This window comes from Seriola aureovittata, chromosome 8 (genome assembly GCF_021018895.1).
Source record: "Seriola aureovittata isolate HTS-2021-v1 ecotype China chromosome 8, ASM2101889v1, whole genome shotgun sequence".
Lineage (NCBI taxonomy): Eukaryota > Metazoa > Chordata > Actinopteri > Carangiformes > Carangidae > Seriola > Seriola aureovittata.
The window spans coordinates 14,470,521-14,498,166 of NC_079371.1; the positions used below are offsets into that span (position 1 = coordinate 14,470,521).

The following is a 27,646-nucleotide window of genomic DNA, read 5'->3' on the forward strand; positions in this document are numbered from 1 at the left end:
GTCAAATTAGGAGAAGAGGGGGAGTCTGTAATGAAACCAGAGAGAGAAAAGAAGTGTGGAGTCTCACAGGAACTACCACGAGACCTCCAAAAGGAAGAAAGGAAGAAGGGAAAGAAAAAGGTTTAATTGAGGGGTTGAGGTTCTCACTGTTTACTAATCAACAAACAACATTCAGCTGTGAGAGAAGATTTTTAATCATCTTCTTTTCACTTATTGAGCAACAAAAGCCTTTACAAGAAACATTTCAAGCGTTTTCCCTCTTTGAGAACAACTGAAGTAAGTAAATACGTTTTTTTCCACCTCAAATCTTCACCGTGTTGCTTCTCTGTGTTGATAAGTGTAGTATTAACTGTAATAAGGTGTGTAAAGTGGTGGCATGAAGCTAACCGGCGGCTGATACTCACACGTGGCATGAGTCTGATGAGACATCACAACTTTTTACGTTGCATACCAAAGTCTTGTTTCAAAACTTTGAGTATGTGCGTGTTTGTGTGCGTGATGGAAATCGCCTGAAAGTCTCTACGTCCACAGACAGGAGAGAAATGTCGGTATCAACCAGCAAACCAGGATGTGTAGTAGGCTACAACTGAAAGGAGCGGGCTGTTGTGACTGAATGCTTTTACTGTAATTTCCTCGTTTAATCCTGTCTTTCACTGTTAGTAAACTGCTGCTTTAGTCAATTCAGTGATGGAGCTGTGAGCTTCTACGCACAGAGCTACAAACATACGTTTTATTGAACTCTGTTTTATACTTCTTTTTTTTATCTATATATATATATATTTTTTTTTTTTTTCTTTTCTTTACAGCCAGAAATAGTGTGCGCGCACACACGACTGTATCAGGAAGATAAAGACACAGCGTATGTTGCTTTCACGTGCACACGTTAGAGTTAGATTTTATATGAACCATGATTCAGTTTATATCAAAGACACAATTAAACTTTAAAAGCCCGTTCAAGTGGATTGTTTTGCATGAAATCACTTCGATAAACTGTGAGATGAATGAAATGAGAAAATAACCACCACAATGAAAAAAATTTAAATCAATTAAAGCAGTACTGGGTCAATTACTGTCATTGTTGATTAATCTAGAGACTATATTCATATCAATTTATAGAATATCAGGAAAAATTGTGTTTTTTATTTTGTCTGACCAACAGTCCAAACCCCAAAGATATTTAATTTACATTCATAAAAAACTCAGAAAAACAGCAAATCCTCACATTTGAGAAGCTGGAACCATCAAATGTTTGATATTTTTGAAGGCTACAACAGTTACAGTTGTTTTCCTTATCAATTGATCAGCTGATCATTGCCTCAATTAATCACTGTGTCTATAAAACAGAAAATAGTGGAAATATTGCTTATGACCATGAGAGCCACAGCATTTTCATAGTTCCCAGACCCAAAGTGGTATTTTTCAAATTTGTGTAACTAATAGTCGAAAAACCCACAGATTATTAATTTACTATAATATGAAACTAGTAAAGCAAATATTAATTTTTGAGAAACCAGAGATTTTGTTCTTAAGAAATTAGGTTAATAGGTCAATCAAAGAGGCCAGCTGTTGTTTTAGTTCTAGTATTCTTTGCTTCTCAAATGGCCTAATCCGTCAATTTTTACCATCAATTAGTCGTCCATCAATCAACTAATCCACTTATCTTTTCAGCCTTCAGCCATACAGAAATAGGATGAATTCCAACATTTCGCACAGCACGTGAACGGGCCTTTTCAGCTGCCACCCAGCGGTGCCGGTAAGAGGACCCGGGGCTGAGGTCATGCACGCGGAGAGACAGCTGCTTGCCAGCCAGGCGGCTTCGGGGGTTGCGTTTTTGGACTCCTCGGGGAACAGAGGCTCCTAGGGCGCGAGGTTTATTTTCTTGGAAACCTGTGAGAATAAAGAGTTTGCCCTGCGGTCCTTTATGTCCTGCAGAGGTTGATAAACACGGCTGGTCAAGGTCAGAAATATCCCCGCGGGGAAAAAAGAGCAGGGCTGGATGGGAGCAGCAGCAGCAAGACTTGAAAGAAAGTAAGACACGTGATGAATTAAATATGTCATAACCAACTCAAATGTTAACACAGAAGCAGCAGAAAAGGTTTGTTTTGATAATAGTAATCCAAAATGTCCTATAACCGCCTCCCTCAGAAATACAGAAACTCTCCATGGCCATAACAGTTAAGTTAGTCATGGCTACGTTGCATCACTCAGCTTTCAGGTATTTCAGGAAACACCCTCCTTATATGGTGTTCTTCCCATTGAAGACTTCACCTGCTTTCCCACTGCACACACATTCATGCACACACACACACACACACACACACACACAGGCTACACACACATACACACTTCACAGTTTACTACAGTGGTTCACAGCTGCCTGCCAACCCTAAAAAGTTTCATGTTTTAGCTTGTTTGCGAGTCGTTGTTGTGTGTTGACTTTCGAGCTTTCACAGCACCAGGACACTCCTTATTATTAACCACAGCATGTAGTTCATAGTTGTCAACCTGCTCTCCATCATGAACACGTGCAGTTTCCAAGTAACTACTGTGGCACCAAGCAGCACAAGAATGTGTGATAAAGAAAGGTGGAAGTGGAGGCAGCAGGCCAGACTGTTGAGTTAGACTTGCCAGACTTGTGTGTCATGCATCAGTCCACGTGGCCGTATAACCTGAGCTCAAATACACACAGAGGAGCAACTGATACCGTGGCCTTTCTTACAGACTCGCACACTATTTTCCTGACAGACTGCCTGTTGTATTTACAACATTGCGTCCCCCGGAGTAATGGCTATCGTTAGTGTGTATGAAATGTATAGTATTTATTGTGTGTGTTGATGCTCATGGTGCCGCCACAACACGGGAAAATCCAATCCATGTGACAGTCGCCTCAATACTTAGGTCTTTCATGTCTGAAAGACTGCTCTGTCCGTCCACTCTGCTGCATCAACACATGAACAAATACTTTATGACTTTTACGTCTCTTACAGTCCTGAGACTCAAATGTTAAAGTCACAAGACTCTGTATCTCTGAGTGCGTTGGTTGTTAAAGTGTAGACAGAGGATTAATGAAGCTCAGAGTAACACAGACAGAAGTTGGTATTCGGCACACAAATGTGGATTTACACCTGGGTTTAAAAGCGTAATGAAAGCCTATATGACATTGTCATTTTCATTTATTTACTTCATTAGTGTGTATGTGTTGTGTTCATTAGAACTGGTAGTTGATTGACTAGTTGAATAATTAATTAGATGCTACCCATGGCCGCCCGGATCAAATTCAAGTCACTAATGCTTGTGTACAGAGGGATTTCGAGGTCTTCACCCATCTACTTGAACTCAATTGTACAGGCTTATGCTCTTTCTCGGTCATTACGTTCCTCTGAGGAATGTCGTCTGGCATTGTTTATGTAATTGCATGTAAGGCAGTCGCAGTCCAGACTGTTCTCATCTGCTGTTCCCCGATGGTACAACAAGCTACCAAATCCTATCAGAGGAGTCGTCCCTCTCTATCTTCAACAGTCTCTAGAAGACTCAACTATTCTGAGAGCGTCTCTTCTCGCGTCTAACACCTCTCACACCCTAACAAGCCTTACTAGTATTCCTATGCACTTTCACTGCACTTCTCTACCTGATCTCCTTGCGCCTGTTGAGTAGATGTAGTGCTTAGTACTTACACCGAGGTTTTCCTACTGCACTGAAGCTTTAGTGTTGTTCCTCACTTGTAAGTCGCTTTACAGTAATAATCGCATCTGCTAAATGAGTAAATGTAATCGTTAGTTGATTAACAGGAAATTAATGCTATTATATAACTGTTTAGATAACTTATTAAATCATTTTTTCTCTGTCTTGGTCTTACATTAAATTGAAGATTTGGGGGCTTGGACTGGTGGTCCCACAAAACAAGACATTTGATAAAGTCACCTTGGAGATTTACTACAGCCTATTGTGATGGGCATTTTATTTTACTATTTCCTAATGTTTCATAGGTCAAACAATTAATGGAGAAAATAACATTATTTGATTTGGAAACAGTAGTTTCAGTAGTTGCAGCTAGCCAGTTATGTGTTTCTGTCACCTCTGATGAGAAACACCCATATCCAAACCCTCTTTACTGTGTGTATTCTTGTACACGCAGTACTTTGTGTACTGTTAAGTGTGTACTCTTAATTAACAGGTTAATTGGTTTGTTATACATTTACAGAGCAGGGTCAATGAGCACCCTCTCGCTCTGTTACCTCATTGTTGAGTGTCGGGGAGTTGTATGAGTGTGTGTACGTGCATGTGTGTGTGTGTGTGTGTGAGTGTGTGTGTGTTTAGGTTTGTGCTAGTACATTTTTCATTGTGGGGTGTCAATTACAAAGAAATCCCCCTTTTCAAACTTTCTTTTCAGCACAAAGGCAGTTCACTGGGCTGTGGATAATCGCATTACACGCACGGCTCATGAGCACATACGAAGACTGAAGGGCACACGCAGAGACAAATCTATCCCATTAGATCCTGTCTCTGTCTCAAGCCCAATACACACACACACACACGCATACACACACACACACACACACACACACACACACACACACACACACACACACACACACACACACACTCACTCAAGAGATGCCCTCATTAGGAACCCCTGTGTGTGTTTCCTGTGACAGACCTTCGCTGCGAGTGGCTGTGATTTCTCCGCCCTCTGTTCCTTTCTTCTCCTTCTCCCTTCCTTCAAATGGAAAAGCTGGTTATATTTGGATCTTTGTGTTTTGTTTAGATGTTTTCCAGATGTGTGTGTGATCCCGGCAGGGTGGCCATGACTGGATCATGTGTGTTGGTCACTCATGTCACAGGTTACAATGACCTGTGACATGTCCTGTGTGTGTGTGTGTGTTTACATTCGAGGTGGTCATGACTAACCTGACTATTTGATCAGTCATGCCGTCAGTTTTCTGTTTTGTTTGTGTGTTGTTTACATAAAAGCTGGATCACCTCTTACTTCTGAACCAGAGAGATAAACCCAAAGCTAAACTGTGGTTACATGTTGTTGAAAGACCCCTTCATCTCTGTGCTGCTTTCAGATGGAAATGTCACCCTTTTAAAATGCAATCCCTATTTCCAAAACAAAAGCAGGCAGGGTGAGTGCGCAGCATTGTGCCCCCTGGTCAAAATCAAGGGTAAAATAGCTGCTCTGTTGACAGCACAACGTGGATTACTGAGGACAATGCAGAGCCAGGTGTCAGGTACCCAACTGGGATTTAGGAAACAATTTAAAAAACAATGGCTGGTCACATTGGCATTGTCTTTAGGCAGAGAGGAAGATGTAGTGTCTCCCTATAATGAAATATCACAGTTTTCTATGAAGTGGAAGTCTATAGAATGAAAGATCTTGACCTTTCACATGTTTGCCTCTGTTTGGGGAATCAATGATTTTAACTAGTTATCAACAGAACTGAAAATGGATCATGAATGAGATTATTTCATACTCAACTTCAACAGCTTTTAGTAGTGGTCAGGACTGATCATGTGCTGTTTGTGTTATAGCTGAAACAATCAGTCGACTAATCATTTTGTCAACTGACAGTAAATCAGTGAAAACCTTAATAATCACAAGTTTAAACAGTTTTTAAGCAAGAATTGCTAGAAATGAATTCAGTTTTTGCACATTCATTCAACCATTGACTTTCAGAAAATAGTGAAATGCTCAAGATTTTGCAGAGCCCAAGGTTACCACCTGTATTAACGTTTGACTGAGTCGTGGTACAAAGCAACAAATCAGACATTTTTTTTGATTTTTGGCCCTAGAAAAATTTGTTGTCAAAATTGTTGTCATTAAATTTGTCTGTTACTCAACTAATCAACTATTTATTTCAAAAATATTTTCCTTATTCTGACCGTTGGATTATTTTGCTCTCCCATTCAACTCCTTCTCACCTTCTCTCTGTCTCTGTTCCTCCTCCTCTCTCCATCACAGAACAGCAGCGATGTCGCCCTCTCTCCTCCAGGCCTACAGGAGGCGCTGGTGGATGGCGGTGACAGCGGTGATTGAAAACCTGCTGTGTTCGGCTGTGCTCCTCGGTTGGGGCTCCCTGCTCATCATGCTAAAAAGGGAAGGCTTCTACTCCCACCTGTGCACAGGTAAAATCAGCATCACTGAATTTTTAGCTTCTGTTTGGGGTCCTGGAGACACAGTGGCTTTAAGTTAAAAAAAAACATACTTAACTTTGCTTTATCATCTCGGTCCATCATGATTTTCCTCAGTTTTATGAAAATTAAAACTTATAAACATGATTTTTAATTGATGACATGTTACAGAAGAAAATGACCCAGATAATTTCTAGTATTTGACATATAACAAAACTAATAATAAAACTGGAGCACAGCCCAAATATAACTTATAAAGGGGGTAGAATAAACATGCTTTATAGTCATTCTCTTATTCTATCAGGGGAGACCTTGTTTTAACAAATTCAAAAGAAAAGAGAATTATTGGTTGATTTTGCAGTTATTATTGTTATTTTTACACATACAGTATCAGGGGCACTGAGATAATGAGGAGGTAAAGTCAACGGTTAAGACAGTGATTCTCAAACTTTTTGGGCATTTGATTCTTAAAACAAAGCAATGAAAGCTCCTCCTCACTCATCTTTTTAAAAGTCCAAGGGGTAAAATGATCCAATAATTTACTTTTTGTGCAGCAGAATTGTTTTGTTTTCTGTCGGCTACCCTCTTAATCATCTCCAAACCCCGCAGATTTAGCTTCCAACCCATTGAGGTCCTGACACCTGACTCAGGACATGTTTTTGATTGGACTTTCTCTTTACACATTCTTAACTGCTCCTTTCAACCCTCCACACTCGTTTGTACAGTGAATGACTCCTTAGTCATGTCTTTGGGGAACTCCTCGGGCAGTGAGCCGGAGGAGTGGGTCAGCTGCGTGGACCAGGAGGAGATGCTGAATCTGGGCTTCACCATAGGCTCCTTCTTACTCAGTGCCACCACCCTGCCGCTCGGTATCCTGATGGACAAGTTTGGGCCACGTCCTTTACGCCTAGTGGGCAGGTAAGGGTTGTCGGAATATTCATAGATGTGTCACATATGTAAGAAAATTTGCATATCTGTGGGGCTGACATGTCAAACTGTATTGTATAAGTCAGTGTAATTCACAAAAACCTAACTTCTTTTCTCAGATACAGATTTGCTTTATGAAAATATGTTGATCGTCTCATGGAGAGTTGAATACTACACATTTCATTTATTGATGCTATTGTGAGAATGAGGAGTGAAAGCCTCATAAAACAATAATCACTTCCTCAACTACTATAGAGGTTGTAGTAAAAATAAAAAAGCTGACAGATCACATTCCCAGAGTGGGAGGAGTGAGATCAATGGATGTAGGTGGGGCATTGCAGTGTGAGTGTGCACATTGTGTGTATAGTAAGTAGTGAAATTGTTTTGGGTGTGGGAATGTGAGCACAATTGTCCTTTTCACAAAACTGTGACACTGTACTCTGAGTAGAGATGGACTGTGAGTCATCACACACACCTGCACTTGAACAGTCATTTACCAGTCAGTAGATCCACATGTGTTGGTCTCACACACACTCACAGTGTCTGAGCTCATTTGCATCACACTTGTTTCTAACATGGCCCTCTGGGAGTTTCTTTACTGCACTTGTTTATATGTAGTATCCAAGCGTTCAAAATGTTCTTACTGTTTCGTTACAGCACCTGTTTCGGTCTGTCCTGTGTTATGATGGCCGTGTCTGCCTACGATCCTAATGGTGCGTACACAAACTCTAACACACACACATGGCTTTATATCAATTTATCAACTGCAAAATATGAGATAAGAAATATGCAAAGTACATATTCTTATGTCTGTGGCAAAGATTAGTATCTGAACATTGTGAAGCATCACAAACTTTCTGTTCTGTGAGAATCTTCGCTCTGTTTGAATGTTGACTGACAGGTGGAAGTGCAGCACCTGAGGTCATGATTTACTGTAAGATTACAACGACAGCCGAACATCTAGAAGAGCAACATTCTCCATGTTAACATAATGTGCTTTACTTGTATTATATGACACAGTTTGCATAGCTGAGACATGAAGGCTCAGTTTGTAATATTTTGATGATTGAACTAAATTATATGACTCTATTAAACTATGAATATTATCTTAGAAGTGCTGCTAAAAACTCCTTCAGGACATTGTGGTCTGTGTGGCCCAGCTTTTGCAAAAGTGTAAAGAGGGCAGACTCCACGTTGTCTCCAGATCTTTCACGTTCATTCGTCTAACTACTGAATGGCACCAATCACCTCTGGCAGCGATGGCAGCCATGTACTTGTACTTTCAAAGGAGAATGGTGCAACTTAAATCTTAAATAATCAGACTGTCCTATGCCTGCATGGTGCTTGTAAAAGCAATATTTTATTCCCTGTATCTTTTTTATTGAGCTCTGGTACTAACCGTTCCTTCCACTTCATAAAGGCCTCAGTATGCTTCAAGCCAAGCGTCCGTCAGATCGCCTCAGTGTCTGAAACCTCCTCTCACTTCACTGTTGTTTTTTTTCAACGTATTGTTTTGTTGTAATTGCTAATAGTAGTTTGAAAAAATGAACGAGCAAATGTAGCTGCAGAAACATGATAACAAAAACAAAGAAGAAGAAAATTAAACAGAAAAAGCAGAAAAGTAAAAATGAAAAAACATAAAAACATCTTTCCAGTGTCAGAACTGGGGAACAGAATGATTTTTTCTTACCAGTTTGTCACAACCAACTTCTTGCCTGACATTCGAGTGTAGTCAGTAAATTAATATGCACAACTTGACTGATAGTGGACATGGTGGACATATTGTCCTCCAGACCTTTTTGTCTGAGAGAGTAAACTTTGACGTTAACTCTTCTTCTGTGTTTCTCTCTTGCTTTGCAGTTCTGTCAGCGCTCATCTTCTTGGCTCTGTCTCTGAACGGCTTTGGAGGCATCTGCCTGACCTTCACCTCCCTCACGGTGAGCCACAGATTCTGTACATCGCTGATATATCATCAGTGTGTTGCAGGTGTACATTGTAAAGAGACATCTGTGGACAAATATATCTTCTTGTCCCTCTTTAATTATTAGAGCGGTTGGTTCTGGCTCCTAACAGATCCAGTTCAGTCGTTTTCAAACGGTCAGGAATAACCAGCTTCTGATTTCTCCTGGTTTTGATAGTTAACTGATTTGTTAGAAATTCTTCTAGGAAAAAAAGAATGAAATGAGAACCAGGGAGAAAAAGAAAATGATAAATCACCTCTGGACTATGCTTGGGAGTGCTGTCATGCTAAATACAAACCACAAATTGGATTAGATGGTCACTGAAGTCCACAGCAACTGCCTTCATATTCACACTATGTGCTGTGCGTGTGTCCCTGACCACTTCCTATATTTATAGTGTATGGAAAGCTGTCTAAATCTGACAGGACATCCAGGACAAAATGTAATATTCAATGTGAACTGGCCAGAAGGCACAATTGGCTCCACGGTGAAGAAAATAAAACACACTAAATATTTTAAGGGATTAATGTCAGATTCTGAGCCAAAAAGAAATATCACATAGAACAGGATGAATTAAACGGTATGCAATGTGCAGCCTGTCCCATGTAGTAGCGATGAAACTGTAAAAAAAAAAAAAAAAAAGTCTCTACTTTGGTTACATAACTAATATTTGTTAAAAGTACTAATGCAGGGTTGTGTTTTTGGAACAAAGGAGTAGGTAGCTGAGAGCCTCAGCGTGGCCAGGTCCTCTATTTGTCTCAGCTGACGAAACAGTGTGTGTTGTGACTGGGAGCTGTGTTTGTTTACCTTCACATCAGGCATGTGCATTTGCGTGTGATGTGTCAGCTGGTGCCAGCATTATCAAGTGTGTTTTATTGTTGCCACTGCCTCCTGTGTCCTGGCAAGTATTTAGGTTGCGCTGTGTGTCGTGTGTGTGTACTGCGTGCGTGCGTGCGTGCGTGCGTGCGTGCGTGCGTGCGTGCGTGCATGTGTGTTAACAATGTTTCTCTCAGGGCTGCACATGACTTCTCCCAGATGGAAAGTTTCCTATTTGTGTTCCCACCAATGACGGCCTGCGGTTAACCACACACCCTCCCCAAAGCTCGGCCCACTCACCTCTGTTCAAAACACTCAAGGCCACACAGTCCACACTTTGTCTCTTCTGTTCCCTCTCACTTCCGTCCTCCTTTCTTTTTTTTCTTCTTGTCTTCCCATCTTCCCGCTCTCTCCTGTTTCTTTGTTCTGCCCAGCAGTCAAGAGAAATCAATGCAGAACCTTTTCAACTCTACATGACACGTGTGGATGTACAAATGTGTGTGCGTGCTTATGTACACACAGGGAGACGAACATGAAACAGATGTTTTGATAATGAAGGCCCAAGCTGAGTTCGGACAGATGACCCTCTCCTCTGGATCTGTCGAAAAGAAAAGCTAAGACACCTGTCTCTGTGTCTCTCTGTGGACCAGCTCAGGTTAAATAGATATTCTGCACCATCACAGTCCACTGTGCCCTAATATCGCACTGAAGACTTGCTGATAAATGACTGACATGGCAGTTTTACAGGAAGAAAAACATGAAAGTAGTTTATGAGTAAACGAGATGTATATATATATATATATATATATATATAGTAAGTAAATGAGATATCATCCATATACAGGGAGTCTCAATGGGAAAAAACAGACTTTGTTCAGACACACTGAACTGTATTTTAAATTCGAGGTAGTATACTCAGGTTTCCAAAGATGCCAAATACTATTTAATTGGTAATGAACTTATCTTTTAGGTCACTTTTTTATGCAAAATGTCCAAATATTTTGATGGCTTTTAGGTTCTCAAATTTGAGAAGTTGCTGATTTTCTTTGTCATACATTATAGTAAACTGAGCATCTTTGGGTTTCGGACTGTTGCTTGGACAAAATAAGACGTGATGACGTCAGAGTGGCCTCTGTTTTTTACTTTGTAATAGACCACATTTTACATTAGTTGCAACCCTGCTCCATTTGATTGAATGGTTCGGCCATAAAAATGTGAACTCTTTGCTTTGAGTATTTCGTGCAAATTTGTATTTTTATCGATGCTGACTCCTAAATTTCAGGTAGTGCAGTTTCCACAAAAATAGAAATTGGTTTGAAAATATTTTTTTAAGTAGATTCCAGTACTTTTCTTAAGCAAAAATAAAAAATGAAAACAAATAATTAATTCACACAGTACAAAGCATGATTCAAGCCGTCTGGTTTGCATTCTCAGAGAAAAACACAACACATATGGATCCAAACATGCAACAAGCCTCAGTTTCATATGAGACAGAGTTTCTGTCTCTGCCTTTGGCACGCACATACACACACACACACACACACACACACACACACACACAACACACACACACACCTGCCTATGTAAATACATTTTTGCACCTATATATAAAAATGATCAGTAATTAAAGCTCAGTATCTCAAATATCACATAGGAAAGCACTGTGTTCTTTCTATTGTATTAATAACACACAAAATCAAAATGAATATCACACACACACTCTTTGTCCTTATGTTACCTCTGTGTCTCCCTCCCTCCCTCCCTCTCCATTTCTAATTGAGTTTGATGTACCAGCGCTGACTGACCTCCACACTGTTGTTCTGAAGAGTGAATGACGCCTGAGCACAAAGACTGAGAGTAATACCCACGCATCCCATCATGATTTAAACCATGTGCTTGAGAGTAACAGCTCAAACTGGATTATAAAACCAAAAAAATTTTATTTTGAGTTATTGTATAAGGGAAGAATATTTGTCTTTCTATAGTCAGTTACTGTGCCCATAATGAGGGACATAGCATCTGATACAGAGGGTCTGTCATATGATTTGATACAGTTACATATGACAATTCATAATATACAGTAAGAAAACTCATGTTAACATATCTGGTGTGGTGAGGAAATTATAATCAGTATAAAACCTTTAACATAAACACATGGCATAATGTGAACATGTAAACTGTACATAGGGTGCATCACAATAATACAGAAAGACAGGACTGTTTCAGTGGTTCCAGTGTATAAATGAATATAGTTTATGTATCAGTCTGACTGATAGATTATCTGATAAGCACAGGTGTGATTGGTAGGCACTGTACCTGGTTTGTGGGTGTGTCTGTGGATGTATGCTGTTGGTTTATGTATGAGTAAAACTAAAAAAGAAACAGTAAATTTAAAATGGTAGAGAATTCATAGAAAAGGTCCAGGTTCATGCAGTGTAAGTAATTGCAATGTAACAGGAACAGCATTGTAAAGGATGTTTCTTAACTGAACGAAGGCTTGAGGTTATGCCCTGCAGCCCGCTGCAGCTGTATCTCCTCTCTTCCCTTGCACAATTTAAAACTGAAAAAAAAAAAAGCTTTGAAAAAACTTTGAAAAATGTCCAACTCTCATTAGTCAACCTTTGTTTTGTAATAATTAGTTTCGACTGATCTCTAGCCTCATTAACCTGTATGAACACATCCATGTGGTTCTGAAGTTCATACAAGGGCATGGTTGCATAACATAGAGGTGATTCACTTGTGATATAAACGTGTGTGTCACCTGTCACCATTGACGGATTGAGGACGGTCTCCTTACATTTACACTGTAACAGAGGTGGGGTTGCCCTTCAACAGTATTGGCTGGAAGCAGGGGCCTGTCTGTTCACATGCTCGTGAGGAAAGTGCTTTTGGTTGTTTCTCGTTCCAGTTACGAGAGCTGTCAGTCTTCCATGTGCTGACTTTGTTGTCGGCTAGCAGAGAGAGGCTGAGCTACTTTTAAATTTGCTCAACAAATAAAACACGTTCTTAGAAACATACTTAGGGTTAAATACAGAGAAACCTCAAAAGTGACAGTCATATGTTGAGGTTTACAACTTCCATACAGGGCAATTGAACCAACATCTTTACATTTGACCACTTTTTGCGTTATGTAAGTTCACTGCAGCTGGACAAGAGCACTGTGCCAACGCTGTGAGGACTAAGGGTTTGATGTTCAGTGACAAAGGGAGCCAGAGAGTTGAGGTGGAGAGAAGAAGCCGGTGCTAATCAGCTGTGGTTTCCTGCTGGGAGCTCCACAGAGAGAGGAGCTGCAGCTGTGGCTTGGAGAGATCAGTCAAACCAGAAAAAGTTACTCCCACTACCTCTCCCTCCTATTGATCATTTCTGTCCTTGCTTATCTTTCATATACATCTCTCCTTCTCTCGTCCTCTCCTCTTCCCTTTCATTCCACTTTCTCTCCCTCCATCTACCTCTCTTCCACATGTTCAGAGCTGCAACAAAACTTCACTGCTCATTAAGCTACGATTTGGCCCATTCTCTCAGCGGTTGAGATCTTAATTAAACTCAGTGCCAAAGACTTACTACACCCGAGTGAGTGAGCACAGCACGAGTAGAGCCTGAACTGATTAGTCGGGACAAGTGGACGGCCAGAGCTCCATCTGTGTGTGACTTTTTGAAACCAGTTGACCCTCATGTGCCTCCATGTGGTCACATGTTTCTGTCCATGCCCCCCCCCCCCCCCCCCCGGCAGTGTTAGCATGCAGGACATGTGCTGCAAGGCCCCTGTGTGAAATATGTATTATGTGTTTCATGAGAACTGCCAGAAGACAGAGATAGGAAATCACACCTGCTGCGGCCACATGCATGCACACATTTCACGCTTTTTCTCGCTTTCTGTCTCGCACACAAATCGCTCAGACGGACTCAGGTCGCAGCTCCTACACCTCTGAAAGCAAAACATCAGTTGGCTGACATCTCACATGGCTGGAATATCTTTGCTTTAACATTAGTAAAAGATGCAAACTCCCCTGTGTACACAGAGGGCCCTCTCGCCTACATTCCACAAACCTCCGCAATAAGGGAGTCCGGCGCTGCAGACCTCATGGCCACAGACGGGCCGTGAGGTATTTCGATTCTCAGAAGCACTGAATGAGGACGGGTGTTCTCTAGCATGTTTTTCTCATCTCACACAGACAGTCAGACTCTCTCTCGAACATCCTCAGGAAAGTTTTTTTTTCCTGTTTGCCTGCCAACCTCGTTGTTGTGTCATGCTTCCCCATGTAACTCACAGGGACCATAGTCTGCCATCACCACAGCCCAATCCCCCGCTTTATTTAAATTCTCACCTACACCTTCTTGCCGGAATCAGGAGCCCAAAGCAGCTCTAGGTGTGTCCTTATGGGGTAATAAAGTTCTTACAAGCCCTTTCTAGTGAGTTACTTCATAGTTTTTGACCCACCAGGGTGTCCCCTGCAAAATGCGACAGATCTTTTTTAAACTGTGTCACTCCGTCATTCAAAAGCACATTCATGTTGCATTAAACAAATAGTTTTTCTTGTTTTACTGTTTTGGTTCAGACTCACGCTCTCATTGCGTCGTTTTTGGTAGCAGCAAATAACCACTGATAAACGCTCTGTACACTACCTGCTTTGTACCAAATAGCAGACAAAGTTACGGATTCGCTGGTGAACACAGTGGCAGCAGTTAACAGCAAAAGAGCTAGCCAGCCATTTTCCTCAGGAGTTGGTGGAGATCAAAAGCAGCTAAAACAGTGAATATTGGAAATGAACTTAATTTTGCCGAACACAACTCCAAATGAATGCTAATGTTGCTCCATGTCTGCTGGATGTGTAAATTGGCAACTGTTTGCTAACAGGTTAGCCATACCAACTCTACAAAGTGATATAAGGTCAGTGTTGTGTTTGCAGATTAATGTGTTGCCAAAAATCAGTTAATGTAGGTTTAAAAAACTTTAATGGACACTGAAATACTGTTATGATTAATTAAAATCATTATCCTAACTGTTTGCATTTACAGTGCATGATTGCAAGATTTGTAATTGATCATGTTGTATCTGTAAATCCATCTCTCCGCCCTTCATTCATTCCCCTTCCCATCATATAGAAGTTAAGAAGATCAGGTGCATTGGACTCAAAATTGAGTGATTGGATTTTCTCATCATGTTCCCCATTTCCCAACCCTGACTTGTTCTGGTCCAGCCTCAGAGACATCAATGTAACGGTGTAAAAAGAGCACACAACTATAGGGAGAAAAAAAAAGGGACACTGACACTACGCTGTGAACTCTGACCCAGCGGGGAGATTAGGTGACGCCAGCAGAAGTTTGGAAAACCATGGTTAATGTTGAAAGAGAATAGTGAGCTTGTCATGCAGCACACCTAAAATCCCACACATGTGATTTTTTAATCATGATCATGACCCATTTAAAACTCTAATCAAAGGACACTGAGTGTGCTGCCAGCACAATAGGTCATTGTTATGTTCACTAAGCTACTTACTACTGTAAATAGGTCGACCTAATGTATGATTTGTTAGTGCCTGGTGCCCGCTAACTTGTTCCCTTCGCTGTGTGTCATGCATGCCCCCACGCTGGGTCCAAAGAGCCAAGTGAAGTTCATCAAGCGCTGGCTATAGATCGGCTTCGACATTTTTAATCCTAATTCAAAGAATTTGTTGAAATTGCAAGAATAAAGACCATGAATGTCTGTCTAAGTATAGCTTAGTCTGTGTTTGAACAATGGGGTCAATACCCAAACTGGGCCATGACTTTGTTTCTTGTTTCCCATGACATGGAAACTAATATTTTTTTAATGAGTCTGCCGTGCAGGGAGATAAAGGTGTTACTGAGTGCAGACTCTGTAGGCAGGAAACCTCACAGTTCAACTTTCTCAGTCTGGTTCACCCTGCTTACACAAAGCAGCTGTCTGTCCTCTGCTGGTCAAAATAACACATTGCACCTCCTCCACACCACATTTTTGACTAAGGACAGTCTGTGTAGCGAGCACACAGGCTCAATGTATTTCACATCGTTGAGGTGTAAGTGAACTTCTTTTAATAGAGATAAATTACATATATTGTGTCTGTTTATATCATTTGTTTCTTACATGTCCATTCCTCTGTCCTTGCAGCTCCCCAACATGTTTGGCGCTCTGAGCTCCACTGTCATGTCTCTGATGATCGGCTCCTACGCTTCATCGGCTGTCACCTTCCCTGGTGTCAAGGTAACTTACAAAGGTTACATTAACAAAACACCTGTTGCACTGACACTGTCTACATGCTCTTCTCAAATAAACCATGTGATTATGAAACCATGTTACTGCCTTTATGATGCCTTTATGGTCAATGTTTGGGTAAAATAGAAGAGCATAATTGGATTTCTTTTAACATAAGAGAGCTTCACAAAAAAGATCTTATAATTTTTATTCATGAGACATTTTGAGTCTTAAGTGGTCTTGTGTTGACATCCCAAAATAGTCGTGGCCGTGTTTCAGAGTTTTTGTTTTAACAGTGGGTTAGCGTAAGTTTACTTTAATTACCATAATGTGATGTGACAGAGGTTGCTCTGTGCTTGACACCTACAGAGAACTATCCCCAAACTCTGCAGCAGCAGCCAGCTCTGCACTACTTGCTCAGGTTAAAAACAAAACAACTGGCACACAGTTAGCTGAAGGTAGCTTGAAGGTAATGGAGCATTTAGCAGCTTAAGAGCCAGATATTTTCCTCGGGATTTAGTGGAGACAAAAACAGATGGAAACACCACTCCAGATTAATACTAATGCTCCTCTGTGTCAGCCGAATGTGTAAATAAGCAACGGTTTGCTGACACATTCACATAAAAACTTTACAAGGTGATAATAGGTTAGTGTTCTGTTTACAGCTTCTGTTGCCCACAAGTCAAAGCATCGGTTAATGCAGCTTAAAAAAACAACAACTGCTATTTACTTTAAAAAAAATTTAATAATAATAATAATAATCCTCTTTGTCTCCTGCTTACTTCTTCACAGCTGATCTATGATGCAGGCGTGTCCTTCCAGGTGATCATGTGGGCGTGGGCAGGTCTTGCTGGGTCCGTCTGTTTGAACTGTTTCTTGAACTGGCCTGCAGAAGGCTTCCCAACACCTGATGAGGTGGACTACAGGTCAGTGCCAGTCTGTTCCTTCACCTCATCTCAATGACACCAAGGGAGAAAAATATTCATCAGGACCCTCACTCCGACCCTCCAACCCTAATGCGTGTCTGTGTGTATATAACAGTAAGATCCTCACTACACTGAAAGACATGCCTTCATCGGACCAGAAGACTCTAGAAGAGAGCTTGAGACAGAAAAATGGAGACGTCCGACACTCCACGGAGAAGCTTCCTAACGGTCATGACGCTGCACCCAGTGAGTCAACAAACACACACACAATTACTGTGCAAACATTTACTTCATGCAGTTGCGAGTTTGTGTCCCTCATCACAGGTCACATACGCCAACAGAGTGTGAGCAATTCAAACTAGACATTCTTTGTCCTCATATTGGTTTTGGGTTTTTCTAGATGGTTTTTGAGATCAAAAGAAGTCAAAATTATCAATTCACAAGAAAAAGTCTTTGTTTTGTTTTGTCCCACATGTCCCACAACTTTTACATTTAATCCCTGATAAGAAATAAATCCTAATCATCAGCCCTGAACTCCCCGGATATGAAAGCAAATGAATTGTGTAACTGAAGCTTTTACATTAAATGAAACAGAAATCTCCTTCTCTCTTTAGATGCCGTTCCCTTCCGCCGGTCTGTGTTCTCTCCCATCTTCCTGTGGAGTTTGGTTACAATGGGGATGACTCAGTTGAGGATCATCTTCTTCATGGGGGCGATGAACAAGATGCTGGAGTTCATGGTGACGCACGGCGAAGTGCATCGTGAGTGTCCAACACTCACTAATGATAACTGGGTTTTTAAATCTGCTTTACGTTATTACAAACTTTTGAGGACCATTGACAGAATAGGTCTTTGTTTATATTTCAGTAACCGAGCAGCTGGTGATTGAGGCGGAAGAAAAAGGTGAGCAGTGTCATAATGTGGCTTTAAATTTCTATACTTTATGTAACTTATTGGGCGTATCTTTAAAATTCTTCTTACTCTCTCACTCCTTCAGTGAGTTTCTACTCTTCCATCTTCGGCACGCTGCAGCTGCTGTGTCTGGTCACATGTCCTCTGATTGGATACATTATGGACTGGAAGATGAAGGACTGTGAAGAGGAGAAGGTTGCTCCCCCAGGCACAGAGCAAAGGTACATGCAGTGTAACCTGACAGACTTGGTTGCGTTAAATAAAGTTGTTGTTTTTGCTGTTTGTTTTCTGTTCATTTTAGGCTTCACAAGGTTTGATAATGAAGAAATAGACAGGAAATATAGGGAAAGACAGAGGCGGGTGTGACATAAAACAAAGGTCACCTGCCAGAATCAAACTTTACAGTTATGTAGTATGTGAATTAACTAGCCCACCAGGCCAGTCGTAGACAAGACCTTTACATTAAGTGGTGTCCCAGGTAACTGCTAAACACCCTGGACATGATCGTGGCCATTTGGGTGACATAAAATGTGGTGAACACAACTGTAAACATGGTTGTTGGATGATGTAATGTTAAAGCACCTCTGTCTGTGCCCCATCAGACCGACCAGTGGGTCCAAGAGAGACCGTAAGATCCAGAAAGTGACCAACGCCATGAGAGCCTTCATCCTCACCAACCTGCTGCTTCTCGCTTTCGGATGCTGCTGCCTCATAGACAACCTGCCCCTACAGGTAGGACACACACACCCGAACACACAAGGAAACAAGTGAAGAATAAATAGTCCCCAACACTCAGATGCATTGATTGTATTGCTTCTCTCTGCTTTAGATCTTGACCTTCATCCTCCACACAATGGTCCGAGGCTTCATCCACTCCTGCTGCGGAGGCCTTTATGCTGCTGTGTGAGTGTGACACTGCCGCTTCATCAGCCACATCAAACTGAAGCTCTGAACAACACCATCACATTTAGGAGGAAACTGGATAAGTTATCTTAGAGGTGTAAAGTTTCACAAGATTCCCATTTAAACCACAAAGCAGCAGTTAAAGTGGTGTCATGAGTGAAAAAAAAAAGGTGCTTTCAGTTTCCAGTTCATTAATAAGACGATAAACATTCAACTGAACACCTATACAATATTTAAAACCTGGAAATGAGACAACAAACTCTTTTCTGGCCCATTTGGAGTCGTTTTCGAGCACCATATAAAAACAGAACATAAAGCAGCATTTTACAGTGTGATAAAAGCAACCAGATGTGGTGACAGAATAAGGGGATGTTTTATGTGTGTTCAACAACCACACTACTGCAACACTTTCAGCATATTCTTATAAAAAAATTCTTATCTTGAACCACACAGAACATTATTAGGCTATATAATATTGTACATGTAATTTTTAACCCCTGTTGTTTCTTGAACACTTATGGAACATGTTGTCATAAAGGATTTGTATGTGTCAGTTCATTATCTCATAAGAGAGTGTGTGGGCCTGTACACAGCACACGTAAAGTATCTGCATTAATTTAACTCAGAGGGCGTTAAAACTACGTCAGGCTGGTGAGAGCCCTGCAGAGCCACAGCCACCTCTACATCAATATATAACTCAATCAAGAGTAATTAATGTATTACAAGCTGAGAAGTGTTGGTGCAGACTTTTGGTAACCACGCAGTATTTCTCCCACAGCTACCCATCAAACCACTTCGGCACCCTGACAGGCCTCCAGTCCATGATCAGCGCTGTGGTCGCTCTGCTTCAGCAGCCGCTCTTCATCGCCATGGTCGGCCCATTGAGCGGAGACCCCTACTGGGTGAGGACCCACTCTTATTTCTAGGCACACTTCACACAGAGACACACAGATATAAACAAGCTCTCAGCACTGTTCATTCTGGCAGCAAGGACATAAATTATATCATGTAGATAATTTTCTATCACACCAAGAATAAATTTGAGTTTTAAAAAATCCATTCCATAAATCTAAATTTCGCAGAAGCATAAGCCCACAACAATGATATCCTGCTCAGTTTTACTTATCTGTTCATTCCCTATTTCCCTAATGACTGATAATCCCACTAGTGATGTAACTGAAGGCTGAACAGCCATCCACAGTTATGTAGTCCAGTGGAGGGCAGTAAATTTGTTCTTGTTTTCAAAGACAAAATAAACTGGAACAGCGATCAGGAGCTGTATGACTTTAACTTTCATCTTGGTCTTCCAACCATCCTTCAGATCAACCTCGGCCTGCTGATCTTCTCACTTGCTGGCTTCCTGTTGCCGGGTTACCTGTTCTACCACCGCACATGCCTGCAGAGGGAAAAGGAGGCCAGAGACAGGCGGGCCGGCGGTCAGGAGTTGCAGGCGCTCAACCACACTGAGGCCAACGGCCACAAGCCGCACAGCAATGGTCTCGCTGCTGTGGAGGCTTAGACAGCATGACAGAGCCGAGGATTGGGGGAATGTAGGATTTATTTTTTGTATGTGCCTTCAAAAGGAGCACCAGCAATTAACTAAAAAAAACTATGTAAAAAAACAATATATATATACACACACACACACACACACACACACACACACACACACACAAACATTTATATATATATATATATATATATATATATATATATATATATATAGTATATATATTGCATATATATCATTGTTTTGTTTTGTTTTTTGTTATTTTTTTGGTCATTACTGGTGCAAATTTTGCTCCCCACAAACCGTATCACAGAGCATGCAGGACCCCACCCCCCACCCCACCCCCCACCCCCCAGGAGAAGATGTGTCATCATCATTTGTTTCTGTTTATTTATTTTTGGTCTATATCAATGAACCAAATTAGTGTGATGTAAAGCCATAGATTTCACTCTCACATGAACACGCACAGCCACATGCACACAGCCTGGTGAAACCTCTGTGTGTCAGACTGCGGTATATCACGGTACTTGAAATAAATGATATAGTTTTCACAGCCTTCTGATAACCAGCACAATCCTTGCTAACACCAAAGAACAGCTTGATGAGCGTTACACTTTCTAGTTCAGCATTGTTTCATGAGTGTGCTAATGAAGCAAACATTTAGTATTTGGGCTGTTTCTACTCTGATCCCCTCAGAAAAAGCTACAAATATATATCAGTACACTATTAAGAGCATCTGAACGTCTGAATACCACACCTTTGGTACGTATGAAGAAGGTTTTCTGGGTATTTTCACTGCCCACACAGTTTTTCAAACACACATACACGCACAGATATGCTGGTTGTAGAGACACATATCTACCTCCTCTGTTTCCTTGTTTTGTCTCTCTGCAACCGACTCTTATGTCTGTCCATCATATGTTTTTTTGTTTGTTTTTTTTTTTTACATTAGGAAATATTAAATCCCTTAAATGTCAAACACCCCAAATGACAAATTGAATCATGCAGAATTGTCTCCTTGTGTATTCATGTCAGTTAGAGGTAATGCTGATGCAGCCCTTGTACTTTTGGAATTTTTATATGTAAGAAAAACATTTTTTAAATGAAATTTCACAAGGCAAAATATGACTGATGAAAATTCTGACACACAGTGTGTGTCAGTGGTGTTAAACACTTTGTACTGCTTTATGCACAGAAATGAATTAGTGTGTGTATAAAATATGTATTCAAGTGTCTTTTTATACTCTAGCTGCAGTAGCATTAAAAAGGGAAGCGTTTGTTATTTTGTAGTGTGCTTATCATGATTTACTGTGTCGTCTGCTTTTGCCTTTTCGCTTTTTTTTTGTTGTTCATGTATTGATTTTGGAGCAAACATACCTCCAGCAAAATTGTATTTTGTAAATAGAACTGAGGTGTCTTTTTATTTTATTACATATTCTGCTTGCTTTACTATATATGGGTGTATACAGTATATTACAGTATATGAACCAATGGCTGAGGAGTCAGTGGCTGCGGTTAAACTTGTCTTTTAATGTGATTTTTCTGCTTCAATGCTCAAAAGTCACAATAAAAAGACAGATCTAGCTGTTGATCCCCTTGTTTCAGCTAGCTGCACATCAAAACAGAAAAGTGTACATTTCTTCCATAGTGACAACAAAATGTATCTGTGTCTAACATGTTTGTTCTGCACACAGCAACAGTGTCTTGTAGATTTATGAAATCAGTTGTAATGTATAATTTTTTTTTTCTTTTTTGGCTCAGTCAATTTCAGTGAGACAGCTTTAAGCTTCAAGACAGCTTTAGAAGACCTTTCCTATCTTGTAGGATGTATTTCTTTTCTGCTTTCTAGTTACCATGATCATTCACACTGAGGATGACCGAGATTCTGTGTTTTGTTTCAACTCTGTGCCTTCGTTGCCACCTTGGCTTCATTGCAGTAGAAGTGAGTGTGAGATTAATGCCTCTGACAAATGTCTTTCTCTGTATACCAAAGCCATGATTAGAGACTGTAAAGCTAGTCAATAGTACAGTACTTTTCCTCAGGAGGACATACAGAGGCAAAATAACACAAATGCCTTATGACAAAATGCATTAGTCCTGCAGTAAACACCAGTTTGGCCACAGTATTAGGTTTTTATCGATTGTTGCAGGTGTTGATTCAGCTTGGTGGTCATTTTAAAGGCTGTAGTTTGTGTTCTTTAGTGTAAAAACTGTTAAATGCATTTCATTGTGTTGGGAAGGGTTTCCAGTTCCAATTACTTTCCTCTTTCCACATTACAGTATTTAATTTTTGAAACTATTATACCATCAGCAACAACTATCTGACCTCTTTGTACCTCTGTAAGTTGCCTTAAAAGTCCCTGTTGAAGCTGACAAATACTGCCAAAGGTCATTCAACTTAATGTCACTCCATTGTGCTTATGCCTTTGTAACTGAGATTTACAGTAGTTGGTACCAAAATTGTCAGTGTATTAAGTTTAATCAACACCTGACAGTCTCTACAACAAAATAAACATAATTAGCTTTAGCTGTATCTTAACACTATATCATTTACACTGGCTTGTCTAATCTTCTGTCCTTACCCTCAGAGTTGAGGTGCTTGTATGTCTTGCTAAATGTACGCCTTTCTTTCCTGCCTTCAATCAATATATCCAGCTTGTGCATTTGAAAAATAAATGTATGAATGTAAATGTATGTTCTAAGTGGCATTTTTTTCAATCATCCTTTTAAAGAGAGCAGCAAGGTGCCGCAGAGTCAGTTTGATTGTCATTGTTGCTGCAAGTGGATCATATAGTCTAAGACAACCCAAAAACTCCAAATTCAAAAAACATGCCTTAAAAAGGAGAAACAAACAAAGTATAATAACCAACGTTTATTTGATTTTGGCATTATGGTCAAAAGATATCACAACAAAATCAAAGAGGGACATACATACTGTGCCTGCTCAGTCATCCACAAAACCACACAGCTTATGAACATCAGGTTTCTGCCTTTTACACTGCTCTGTAACATGTCTTCCTGTCATCACCCACATCCACTGTGTCACTGCTCCTTTCACTCTCATTCATCACACAATCACTTTCATCCTTTGATTCATCCCCTCTGTCATCAAAACATACTCTCAATAATACAGTTATCTGTAAAACATACACACACACACACACACACACACACACACACACACACACACACACACACACACGCATCCTTTTACAAAATGTACAGTCACACAAACATTCAAACACAGGCATGCACACAGTGGGCTCCTGTCTATCTGAGGCTATTGCTGTTGGGTTGTGATCCAGCGAGGCCAGGGTGGTCGGGACTGTGACGGTTCTGGAGGGGGATAGAGCATCAGTGAAACACACAGTTAATAATGGTCATTCCCGACACATAAGTTTATGTTAATGATGAGAGAGAAGACAGGGCTTTATAGTTGTGCCTGTGTGTGGGGACTATGAGCTGATAATTGGAGATTCTTAAGTAATAGATGCAATAGTAACTGTAGTCTCATTAAGATAACACAAGTCTCTCAGAACTCAGCACACTGATAAAACCTGCATTTTCACATTTAACAAACATCTGCAAGAAAATATTTGGGCTAAATGCCATCTCTGAATCAAAGGAGTAGGTGATAAACTGCTTCTGATCAACCACAAGCTGATTAATGAACACCCAGGGTGACAGGATTGTTAGCTGATTCATGAACAGTGAACTTTAAACTCTTAAAGCTGAAAATGTTCAGAGAAAAGACTAAGTGATGCAAAATTATGGATCCCATCAGAGTTGTGGGCAGAAGTTCTCTAACTAGTAGGGAAAACCAAATGGTTAAACCTGCATAAATCAACATTTTTATGTTAAATTTTTCTTCAAATTGCTACATGCAGTGAGAAAAAGGGTGGCTCTTAGTGAGCTCACCCAAAACCCAAATCACTGTTGCCGCTATATTTTAGTTTTAATAATTGTTTTGTTTAGGGCTCACACATTTACTTTATGGTTCAGGCTCAGCTATTCTCCACAAATCTGTTTCCAGAAAAGCATATTGCACACTACCTTCCCAGCACTTAACAGTAGATAGACAAAATTAGTGAACTAACTGGTGAGTTAAATACCTAGCAAGCTGAAGACCCAGATGTCTTCTCAGATGTCTGTGAGGACCACAATCAAAAGGTTGAATTTTTTTGAATTTGTTCAAGTGTGCAGGGAATGAAATGAAAAAAAAAAAACAGGTGAGGTGATAATGTTATTACCTGTCTACTTGATGTTACAGTTAGAGACAGGCCAGTCATGGCTTTATAAAATAATAACTCTGTGCTGTTGCCTGCAAGCTACTTTTTGAGTCCTTTCACTCCATAGAGACCAAAAATCAGCACAGTTGTAATTAATCAATCAATCAAGCAAGCAACATACAGACTCAGCGTCCAGATAAAAGACATAGATTGAATAATGTACAAAAGTGCAATAATTTTTTTTTTTTAAAAACCTGGTTTGAAAAGAGTACACATCAATGTCCTACAAAGAGACAAATGTATCAATGTCTCCACAGCTGGGATTGGAAGTGTAGCACGTAGCACTAAACCTTAGGTTTGATAGTCCAAAGATGATTTAATTTTCAGAGTAATTAAGCTGGCAAATAAATTCATACATTACATTTCTTAGGATGGTTTGTAAAGTACTGACTCCTGCAGCCACAAAGTTTCACTTTCACAACACCATCCCTTAAGTAATAACTCCTGGCATTGTGATAAGCTACTTGAAGACTCTGTAAACTTGTTTTTCTGTAGTTTGACCACAAGTGTGCAGTATAGAGTAGTGTGCAATATGCTCTGAACAGAGACATCTTCACTCTATACGTACATGCACTAAACTTGTGTAAGAGAACGTTTCCTTGTGCGTAAATCATGAATTAGTTTGAAACTGGAAATGTGTCTGTTATTTGGTATTTGTTCCAACTTTTAAGATAATAAAGTTTAGATATGGGTTTTAGGTCAGGATAAGGGTCTTGGATGGACTTCCATCTTTGTCCATGACTGCAGTGGCATCCATAATGACACCTAACTGGCAATTTAGTGAATTACTGAGGTCTTGATAAATGGATGGATGGATTTTACCTTCTTCTTTTTCTTGTCTTTCTTCTTTTTCTTGCGGTCGGGATCGTCGTCTCTCTTTTTCTTCTTCTTCTTGGGATCAGAGTCTGATGGAGTTTCTGTGATGTCAAAAAGAAGCAGGTTAGTGGCCTGAAAGCATTTTACATTCCTTTGTGTTTATGCAGAAGTCTATTTATGTCACACCTTGTGGTAGTGGGTCCTGTGGTCGATGGTGTTTGTGCTTGTGTTTGCTCTTCTTCTTTGGAGGCTGTATGTGCATCAGTCTGTACTGTTCTGGGAGCTGGGAAAAAACAAACACAAAAACATGCATATAAGCATTCAACTGAACGATCTCATTAAGAAATGAAAGATACTGGTTTCAAGCAGGTCACAATATTCTAACTATAGATAAATTGCCATAATACTGTTAATAGTTTATGTAATTAGGTGTCAGTATGCTGAAAATGAGTGAGACTTTACATCTTGTGAGTCTACATGTGCTGTGTTATGTATTCAGTTAGTACCGGTCCTGTGTGTAGTCTGAAGCCTGTGAGCAAAGCGCCGGTGAGCGGGCTGAAGGAATTCCCACACACTGGAGGCTTATCAATCAAAGACCGCAAAGAGCTGCCGTCCTGAGTGCCCGGACAGTCGATCATACCTGCAGCAAACAGGAGAAAAGACAAGTTGGAATGAGGAGGGAAAGCGACAGACATCAAAATGCAGGAGAAGCAGTGAAAGGCAAGTCGGTGAGCCCTGCACACACAGCTATGAAGAAGTGTTCAGCTATGATCACAATTAAACAAACAATGTACACAGAGGCATTTGGATGGCAAGTAATTGTTAGGGGTTTCATTGAGCTGCTTTCATTTTCACCACAATATTTGCTGTTACTTACTAGTATTTAGAATAACAACATAGTGACACCAATGAATTTCGGATTTGGCCTCCATTTGGGTCATCATTTTGATTGATAGTTTTAATACAAAAAGTGGGGAAAGAGAGCAACATGTTTTTGATGATCTGGATGACCGTCATGGATTGAAACGTGCTGTTCCCACAGTTAAGTTGTTGTTACTGAAAGTGTTGCTTGAACAAGTTTTGAACCTTTAAGATAACAACTCCATTTCCAGAGTGAGGGGCCCACAGTGTTGAGAGATAAAGGAGAATCAACAGCTATCAAAGATAAGGTAAGTTGTAAACTAGTGTCCTAGACTAACCATAAGTCACTATCTCAACTCCATTTATTTTTTCTAATGAAGTGTGTGCAGCCCCTGTCATTAACACTTGGCTGCCAGACTACGTTTGTTCCTACATACACCCACCTGGTAACTCTGGTAGGAAGTTGCTGAGCTTCTCCTTCACCTTCTTCCCACAGAACTTGTTGTAGGCGTGCTCCAGGTTGTAGTGCGTAATGAGGTTGGTGTTGCCCGTCAACTCGTTTCCCACTAAACACACAGGTTCACATCAGTATGTACGATTTCAGCACTCACTAAAAGTTGTTGTCACGTTTAAACAATGTATACATCTCACACATTAAGTAGCACAAATATCGCTAGGTGACCATTACCAACTGGAGGCAATGTTAGTTCAGGGATGCCCATTCCTGTGATTACAGCACTTACATAACGTGTAACTTTAAAACAAGAGGGTTAAAATATGAGACACTCAGTTGGAAACGTTTTTGCGTCACAGAATCAACATTAACACCACCCTACCTATGAAAAACAGGTGAGCTAATACCGGCAATTAGCCTCGCTAACACTCATGTTGTTGGCTAATGTTGGCTAGCACTGTTTACAAACTGCTTAGCAACCTTTAACAGAAACTCGACTCTTAAATTAACAAACAAATAACACACAAGGCACACGGCAGTTATAAGAGCCCGACAGTACCAGGTAGCTCCCGCAGTAAGTAGAAAGGTTCATTCATGGCTCCAGGCTTCCGCAGAGTAGGCCCTTCGTCCCCGAGCTGCGGTGGTATCTGCCCCGACATGGAGACTTGGTTTTGCGGAAGAGGCGGCGCAGGTTTCCCCGGTCCGAAAGCCAGAGACGACGAGCCGGGCTGTCCCTGAGCTTCATTTTGCCCGAACATAGTTGAAAACATTTCCGTCATATCTATCGTGAGTGATACATTTATATGGAAAGGGAAAAAAACGAGTTTCTTCAAGCTGTTATCTATATGGTTGTGATTCACCGTGAATCCATCGGAGTATCAACTACCCGACTCTTCACTTCTTTGTGGCATTATTTTCATGGCCCATG

General features: G+C 40.6%; 2 protein-coding genes across 2 annotated transcripts; one reads left to right on the forward strand and one right to left on the reverse strand.

Annotated features, from left to right (window-relative positions):
* Positions 1–23,493, forward strand: slc43a1a (solute carrier family 43 member 1a). Its single transcript, XM_056383155.1, has 15 exons — positions 1–276; positions 5,963–6,126; positions 6,858–7,050; positions 7,717–7,772; positions 8,920–8,996; positions 15,964–16,056; positions 16,840–16,973; positions 17,089–17,219; positions 17,588–17,734; positions 17,841–17,876; positions 17,971–18,106; positions 18,488–18,617; positions 18,715–18,788; positions 19,567–19,690; positions 20,110–23,493. The coding sequence occupies exons 2-15, from the start codon at positions 5,973–5,975 to the stop codon at positions 20,305–20,307; spliced, it is 1,683 nt and encodes a 560-aa protein (XP_056239130.1). The 5' UTR covers positions 1–276; positions 5,963–5,972; the 3' UTR covers positions 20,308–23,493.
* On the reverse strand, positions 23,156–27,640 carry med19a (mediator complex subunit 19a). Its single transcript, XM_056383156.1, has 6 exons — positions 27,278–27,640; positions 26,708–26,830; positions 25,910–26,043; positions 25,590–25,686; positions 25,410–25,504; positions 23,156–23,634 (listed from the first exon to the last, which is right to left on the reverse strand). Exons 1-6 carry the CDS (start codon positions 27,495–27,497, stop codon positions 23,569–23,571), a joined length of 735 nt encoding a protein of 244 aa, XP_056239131.1. The 5' UTR covers positions 27,498–27,640; the 3' UTR covers positions 23,156–23,568.
* Positions 27,641–27,646: the final 6 nt, after the last annotated feature.

Bases quoted from the DNA above. Each gene is read 5' to 3' on its own strand.
- slc43a1a (XM_056383155.1), top strand. From the start codon at position 5,973: ATGTCGCCCTCTCTCCTCCAGGCCTACAGGAGGCGCTGGTGGATGGCG. The intron at 17,220-17,587 runs GTGAGTCAACAA...TTCTCTCTTTAG, and splicing joins CGGTCATGACGCTGCACCCA to ATGCCGTTCCCTTCCGCCGG. The intron at 19,691-20,109 runs GTGAGGACCCAC...ACCATCCTTCAG, and splicing joins TGAGCGGAGACCCCTACTGG to ATCAACCTCGGCCTGCTGAT.
- med19a (XM_056383156.1), bottom strand. From the start codon at position 27,497: ATGACGGAAATGTTTTCAACTATGTTCGGGCAAAATGAAGCTCAGGGA. The intron at 26,831-27,277 runs GTACTGTCGGGC...CTGTGTGTTTAG, and splicing joins CTTACTGCGGGAGCTACCTG to TGGGAAACGAGTTGACGGGC. The intron at 25,505-25,589 runs GTGTGACATAAA...TTGACATCACAG, and splicing joins ACAGGACCCACTACCACAAG to AAACTCCATCAGACTCTGAT.